Raw genomic sequence first — 8,241 nt, forward strand, 5'->3', positions numbered from 1 at the left:
ATTATTATTATTATTATTATTATTATTATTATTATTATTATTATTATTATTATTATTATTATGGAACTGATCCCTTAGTGCTCCACAATTATCCATCTGCACTGCTTTCCTTGTTCTACCTTCCTGAATGGGATTGCTGGTATCTGGTTCACATAGCTCATGTGCATTTTACTTTTTAAAAAATTTCTGGGATGCCACAATGGCACAAATTTGACTGTCTGGAACTGATTTTATCCATGCACTAGTGCAATTGCACAGTTGCACCAAAAAAGTTGCCCTTGTTATCTGCTGGGGTTTGGTTCCAGGATCCCCCATGGATAACAAAATGCGTGGATGTTCAAGTCCCATTAAATACAAGGGCATAGTAAAATGATGTTCCTTATATAAAATGGAAAATCAGGGTTTACTATTTGAAATTTATACTTTTTTGGAATATTTTCAAACCATGGATGTTTGAATCCGTGGATAAAAAAATTGTGGGTAAGGAGGACCGACTGTATGTTAAGAGTGGCAAAAAATATTGTTCGCTCACACATGGAAAAGGGTGAAAACACTGATGACAGAATAATGGATGAGATGGCCCAAATTGCCAAATTAATGTGGGATCTAAAGGATAAGCCAACTGTTGACTTTTTGAAAGTTTGGAGACCAATTATGGACTTTCTGAACAATAACAATTCTACTGATGCAAAAAAATTGAGGTTGGTTATTAGTAACTTAGTAAGTTTATTTACTGGTATTTAGAACTGTAATGGTAGATCAATATATCTTTTCTTTGGGTTTCTGCTTTTCATTACAGTTTGGAATAACGGATCTAAGTCCTTTTGTGTTTTAGTTTTAGTTAGTGTTTAGTATATTAGTCAGTTTGTGTTAACGATTTTAGTTTAGACTTTTGTTTAACATAATGCCTAATCTTATTAGTTTTTAGTTATATGTGTGTATATTTGCAGACATGTATATTGTTATTTTTCTATATAGTTTCTTCCCTTTTTCCCTCTCTGTTTCTAATGCAGAGTGTGTAGAGGGTTTGTTCTAAAATCAATAAAAATGATATATTTTTTTAAATTGTGCTATAAATCCATCATGTGATATTCTTCTCAGTAAGGTAGGTATAGGGGCATATACAGGGTATCATGAAAAAGCAGGAATTGTTAGCTACTTGTAAACATTGTATTTTTACTGCCACTGAAGGGAAGAGGAACATGTGTGATTTTCTATGCACCTGCCAAAAATAACATGACTTATCTTTGAGGTACTAAACACAGTGACCTGGGGAAGGTCATGTTGTGCCATCTGCTATTATTCTATAGGCAGCGAAATACTGTGGGCCTTTTTGGGTATTTGAGGGTAACTATCATGGAATCAAGGCTAGAAGTACTTTACTGCTTGTAACAGAGAAGACTCTCTGGTTTGATTGGACCAGCTCTTCTCACTCCTAAATCCACTGACATCCATGTCAAATTGTGTCAGGTATGGGGAAAACCAGTCCAACGAGTTCCCAAGAAGATTGTCTAGCTTTGTTGCAAATATTGCATTCTAAGGCATCATTTCAAAGGCTTGGAACTGACACAGGGAAGAGTGGGTGGGAAGGCTACTCTGTTCTTACATTGTTTTCTAAATCTGGGCCAATTAATGGAAAAACCACAATGTTTGTCAGGCAATACCTCCAGTCTGCACCCGACCCACCTACACACTTCGTAATTGATTTAGTTATCAGCTATGCAGTGATGGAGGGAATCTTGAGGCCTGCTAAGACAGTTCCTGAAAGCCACCCCTGTGAATTTATCTTCTCCCCTCTACTTTTCTCCTCATTATTCCTCTAAGCATTGCTTTCCCAGACACCAGCTGTCATGGAGGAAGTCTGCACCAGCATCTTCTTCTGCTTCCTTAGGTGGCTGGAGTTGCACCAACATGGCCTGGAGAGTTTCCTTCACCATCTGGATCTCTCTCTGTAGAGATTGTATATGCTTTATTAAGGAATAAATTGAAAGGTAATTGGCAGCTCCTTTCCCCTCTCCAAGTTATTTAATAAGTCGTCATGTGCTATGCACAACAGATGGGCACTGCTAACTAATTGCAGCATCAAGTTCATGCAAATTGCTTGGATTAAATATTAATACGTATTTCACACTTGCTTCTCCCCCCTCCTGTCTTCTTGGGTCTGTAGGCAACAAACAGCTTTATGTAGCATTTTTGCTAGAGGGGTATGAAATGAGCAATGTATGTGTGTATGTGAATATGTAAGTGACTGGCTGTTGTAAATCCCAGTGTGTGATGCAAAGAGAATACTTCAGTCATTCTTCTGAGGGTATGATCTTAGATCTCAGCTTGAGAGGAATATACATGAAAATAAAGATTGTGCCCCCCCATCACCATGCCAAACTTTGAGGTCATGGATAGTAATTCCCACTAACATAAGAGAAGATCTCCTCTCTGAGTGACCTCATATCTATCTGAGGCCAGAATAAACTGTGATTCACCCCACCCTGCACAGATAGGTCCCCTCATGTCATGAAAGGGAAGGCTATTCCTTTTATTCACAGAAGGGGAAAAGAGCTTATCCTCGGCTCTTAAATACATCCACTTAAATATAAACTATTTTCCCACCAAGCAGGAGCCTTCCTTGGAAACTCTTCCTTGGAAAGAAGAGTTACATTGTTGGCAGCCTCATTTCTACAGTTGGATCAATATGTGAAAAATAACTTCCCTGAATACCAGGAAATTTCATTATGAAACAAACTGATTTTACATTGGAGGCCTAAAAGCTCCCCCAGTTAGTTTAAACTGGGAACAGTCAAATAATCATTATTTTGCACTTCAAACATAGATGATCATAATAATGTGAGCCTCGACTTCAAGAGAAAAATAACATTGTCTTGGTTGGGAATGACATCTTTTAAAAGCCCCTACGCACGTCGAGGGCAAAGTACGAGCAGTCACTGATGCTGTTTTCAATTTTTACCTTTCTTCCAGCTCCTGATCCATTAGGAAATGCTGCCTTACCCAAGAACAATGTCAAGATGAAAAGACATCGTTAGGTTATGAAGGGGATTACCAAAAAAAACCCTTTTCTTTAGGAGGAATCAGTAACAATAAAGAATCATGGGAAAGTTATGCAAATATCTTCAGTGCCAGACTGTCACACATACCAATTTGAAAAGCCTTTTGGCAGCTTCTATTAAAGATTCCTCAAGATTTTTTCCCCTTCATAATTTGCATACATTTGCTGTGATGTTTCACTCTTCCTCTTTTTTTTACTTTAAGGGAAACTAATATCTTTGTCTACATATTATAAATTAAGTGAAATTTTGCTCTCTTTTTTAGACAGCCTTTCAATTTGCAGTCAAGATGAAGAGAAAATGCTGAAAAAATGCTAGTGCTGAGCTCTTAAAGCATCAAAGTACAAATAAATGGACCTTTCATGACATCTCGGAGATAGCAAGATGAATATGGCACTGAACCAGGGACTCCCCCAGACACACACAGCAGCAGTTTAATCATGAAGTTTGTCTGAAATCACAAGTGGCAAGAGAAGACCTTTATGCGGTCTATGAACACGGAGTACCTCCTGAGGTCTAATTATTGTTGATATTCATTCTGAGATTACATGCTACATCTCTTGGGTTCATGTTATCTGAAAAAATGATTACAAGAGAGAGGGAGGGAGGGAGGGAGGGAGGGAGGGAGGGAGAGGGGTACTTGCTACAAAGAAACAAAGGAAAAAAACAATAGCAAAAACATACACACCAACATTTCAGATAAAAACCAAGACACAGGTAGTAACCAAGCAACATCTGAGTATGGTCAAGATGGCAAAAGTTATTAATGAGGAAGAACACACAAGCTAGAAGAGGCTGTCACAGTTTGCTTTTGCCTGAGCCTGCCAGGAAGGGCAAACGTCTGATCCCTTCCCTCCCCTCCCCTCCCCTCCCCTCCCCTGAATTTTGCACTTTGAATTCAGTTTGCAGCAATGAGAACTGAGGACAAAGGGGTAAAGTGGGAGGAAGAGAAAGAGATAGGACATTTCAAAAACAGATTAAAAAATGGGACAATAGAGGAATGATCTGGACTGTCCCTGCCAAATTGGGACAGTTGGAGTGTATGCAAGAAAGAAAGACAGCAACTTAACATATCTAACCTTTGTATGTTATCAATTAAATGGGAGGGAAACAAATTCATATATGATGTGCATAAAAACTTCATTGTAACATTTATTGGAAGTAGAGTGCTTTAAAAGATACAGCTTTTATTGTCCCTAAAGAGAAAGGGAGTCTCAACACATCACAACACACTATTAAGAATATGGTGAACAGCTGGAAGCTTTTTTTCTATTTCAGGCCCTTTTTTAAAAGAAAAACTTTTTGCTCTCAAAACAGTGTTTCTGAAAATAACATGTACTGCACAAAAATCCATGATTTGTGCAGAAAATATTTTTGTATTTTGCACTGAAAAGTCCAGGTTTTCTTCCAAAATAACCACCACCCCAATTCCTGAAATTCCTGAAAAAGCCAGTGAAAAGTTGCAAAATTTTTTGTAATTTTGCCCGGGGGGAGAAAGTATTTGAAATGATTCATTCTTGCATGTGAAAGTGAAATAAGCATTGGATTTACTCGCTATGCAGAAGTACAGTCTCATTGAGTTTAGTGCGGCTTATTCCCAGGTAAGGGAGATAGAATTGCATTCGAAACACTATTTACAGAGATTCTCTCTATGAGATTGAATAATACACTGAATTTATTGCTGGTTCAAGGTCCTTAGCCAAGACACTTCAATTGCATTTGCATTGCAGAAATAATGCCATTTGACACAATTTTAACTGCCATGGCTCAGTTCTAAGGAACTCTAGGATTTGTAGCTTTGTGAGATATTTAGCCTTTTCTGTCAGAGAGCTCTGGTGCCACAAGAAGCTATAACAACTAGGATTACATAGGATGGAACCACAGCAGTTAAAGCAGTGTCAAACTATAATATTTTTGCAGTGCAGATGCACCCTTACTTTCATCTTAATTGGTCATGCCACTACCCTTTAACTTTCCCAAGATGGGACAAGATAAGTGCTCCTTCCTTTTGCTCACTAGAAAAACAGATCAATAGGCTATGACAATGTGAAGAACCATCAAGAATTCAAGGGTAGGATGGAATATTACATTTCTGGCCATGCTGGCTGGGAGATTCTGAAGGTGAGACACCAAAAAAAGGAAAGGAAAATTTAATCTTGTAGCATCTAAGACTAATCAATTCATTTCAGCATAAGCTTCCAAGCACTGTAACCCATTTCTTCCAATGCAAAAAGAAGTCCCAAAAGGTAACTTTCCCATGCTTTGTTATTAGCAGTGGGCTTCCTCCTTGGCTTCCGCTTCAGCCAAGTGCCAAAGAAATGCCAACTGTGGTGCCTGGCCCATATTCAGGGAATAGTGTGGAAGAACATCTCACGAGAAATTAGGAGAAATGTCTGTCTTGGTTGCTTATGTTTCCATTGGAATTTCAAACTGACTGTTACCAAAAGCTTCAAAGTCAATCACAGAGGCTTGTTTTTAGCAGGGTATGGATAAGGAATGAGCACTTTATGCCTGCAGAATTAAAACAGCCAGACCATTTCTTGCAACAACAACAAAAACACATTTTATCACAGACAAACTATTACAGGCAGTCAGATTGTCTGTCAAAATCATAACTGCTAATTAAGGCTCCCAAATGCCTGTGAAATTGCAATATAAAATCCATTTAATTTTACTGGGAATGCTCAGCTTTCCTGTCAGTAAAGTAACACCTCTCATCAACTTCTCAGACACCAGCAATGCATCACCTCTTGCCTCTGGTTCTTCCAATTAACAATTCAGATTATTTTCATATGCTTGCTGCTGATTAACAGTAACCTATTCTTTTGTGGGCTTGCTTCACTGTGGTACCTCCTGTTCAACAAATTTATCAGATGCAGAGATACATCCAAGTTTCACCATTATAGCACATTTACATGTCTGCTCAGAAGTCAATCCCATTGAGTTTACTGCATCTTAGACCTAGGTAAGTGGGTATAGGATTGAAGCTTTAATCTGGTTGTTTGCTTTCCCATCCATCCATCAAATGCAAAACCTGCTGCTTAATATTTGCTTTGAGAAGCTACAATATTAAATAAAAATCCCTAGTGGGACTGTGTAAATATTCAGTGCTAAGCATTAGTGCTGGCTTCTGGCTTCATTTGTGTTGTGTGTTATTCGTCTCCTCCTCACAGGCTGGCTGCTTCCCATATCCTGTGCCATTGAAATGTATAATGAAAAACAATGGCATCTGGGATTTATTTCTTTTAATAGATGTTCAATTATTAATCAAAGCCACAATGTGTGTTTAAATATTGGCAGAAATGCTTGCTTGACAGCACCAGGAAGTTAAATCTCTCAGAAGGAACCTTTTAATCTCTCATTCTTTTTTTTCTTTAAAGACACGATGGCTGTTGTCTTCAACACATTAAATTAATGTACATCTAGCCATATGTAACACATTTCTGGAAGATAATTCTTCTGATCACTAGCTTTTTTTTCCTTCACCTCATTTTGCTTTGTTTTTCTCTCTTTCTTCTGGTCACTAACTTTGTGCCTATTTATTTGTTATCATCTATTAGTTACATTTATAACCCACCTTTATTCCAATGAGCTCAAGGAGCATGCCTAGCTCTCCTTCCCACATAATCTTTACAATAGACCTGTGAAGTAGGTTGGTCTGAGAGAAAGCGACAGATCCAGAGTGGCACTATGAGTTTCACAGCCCAGAAGACATTTGAACCTGGATATTCTAAAACAATGTACAAAACATTTACCACTACACCACACTGGCTTTATGACACAGACCCTCTGTACTTTAAAGGGTGACTGAGCAAAGAAAATACCCGAGAATTAATTTAGGTGCTACTAGAAATGTTGCTAGCACTGTTTATGTGGCATCACTTGAAAGAGCAAGCAACTGCTCTTGTTGAGAGTCAATCCTGACATTATTTCACCCAGATGTTCTGCACATGTAATTGTTCATGCAAGTCATGGTGTGAACAATGTACCATTGGCAGATGGCACTTTACAGATCAGTTTCGAAGACCAGGTTGTGCTCTGAAATAGGAAACCTGTGCTCATGGAAGCTTATCTTCCCTTCTTCTATGTTACACTGCACAGTCAAGGAGTTCAAGTGGCAATAACATCTGAACCAATTTATAAGACTTACATAAACAACACAAACAGATGTGGAACAGACCTTGTTACCCATGGTAACAGTTCTACACAGTCCAATGCCTCTCCTGCATTTGTTCATTCCATCAGGAACAAAAGGAAATTGTGATTAACTAGAACTATTTGGTCTGCTGTGCTTTGTGTACACCTTGCAGAAATTTGTAGATGCGATTTGGTTAGTCAAGGAATGGCAGAGGATGATGTGATGTTATCATGGTGCCAGGATAGAAGACTGCCTAGGAGGTCCATGTTGGCTGCTGTGAGCTTCTCAAAAGAAGGCTAGGGTGTATAAATGCAAAAAGTAAATACACTGGGTTCCAATACTTGCATTGTTTCAGTGCAGCAACTGTGTAAACTGGGATTTCATTCTGTTGTAACCAGCTGGAGAGGTTTACCATTAATTCCAACTCCCATTTTTAGCCCAGATTTTAAAGGAGCTAGATTGTTAAGTGCTGAAACTTATTGGCCCCATTCCCCCAGGGCATATAAAGCGATATATATCGCTGAAAGTTTGGATCGGATCAAGTTTCTGAGTCGTATTCAAATCAGGTCCATTGTTCCCATTACAAAAGGGAGCAGATGGACTCGGTTTTCCTTGACCTATGTTCTCGTTCCCATTGATATTTCTCCATTATTTTGATGCGGAGTTTTTTTGTTCCCTGTTCCCATTGCATTTCTGGAACCGTTTTTTAAAGCCGTCAATCAAGCGATTAGACGTCACAGTGACGTCTAATCCCCCCTTCTTCTTTTTATCCCCCCTTCTTCTTCAAACCACCCCAATATGCAGCAGCCAGACAGACAGACATTTTCTGTATCAAAAAAGGAAACAAGGCTGGATGCAGAAACCACATTCAGGGTTTCTGGTTTTTTTCTCTCTTTCTCTTTTTCCTTTCCGCTCCCAAAATGTTTTCGCCAGCCTCCCTTTCTGCGTATCCCTTCTCCTCTTTCCTTTCTTTTTCCCTCCCTCTCCAAAAAAAAACCAGTTTAACTTTCTTCTTTTTTAAGAAATAAAGTTTTACACACTCAT

General features: G+C 38.6%; 1 protein-coding gene across 1 annotated transcript in view; it reads right to left on the reverse strand.

The window, feature by feature from the left end:
• Window positions 1-8,241, reverse strand: part of DISC1 (DISC1 scaffold protein) — a 267,571-nt gene that overhangs the window by 2,970 nt on the left and 256,360 nt on the right. The window contains exon 15 of the mRNA XM_042456717.1: window positions 1,807-1,960. Within this exon, the coding sequence (XP_042312651.1) occupies window positions 1,812-1,960 (149 nt within the window). The 3' untranslated portion in view covers window positions 1,807-1,811. The remainder of the gene's footprint in view (window positions 1-1,806; window positions 1,961-8,241) is intronic.

This window comes from Sceloporus undulatus, chromosome 1 (assembly GCF_019175285.1).
Source record: "Sceloporus undulatus isolate JIND9_A2432 ecotype Alabama chromosome 1, SceUnd_v1.1, whole genome shotgun sequence".
NCBI lineage: Eukaryota > Metazoa > Chordata > Lepidosauria > Squamata > Phrynosomatidae > Sceloporus > Sceloporus undulatus.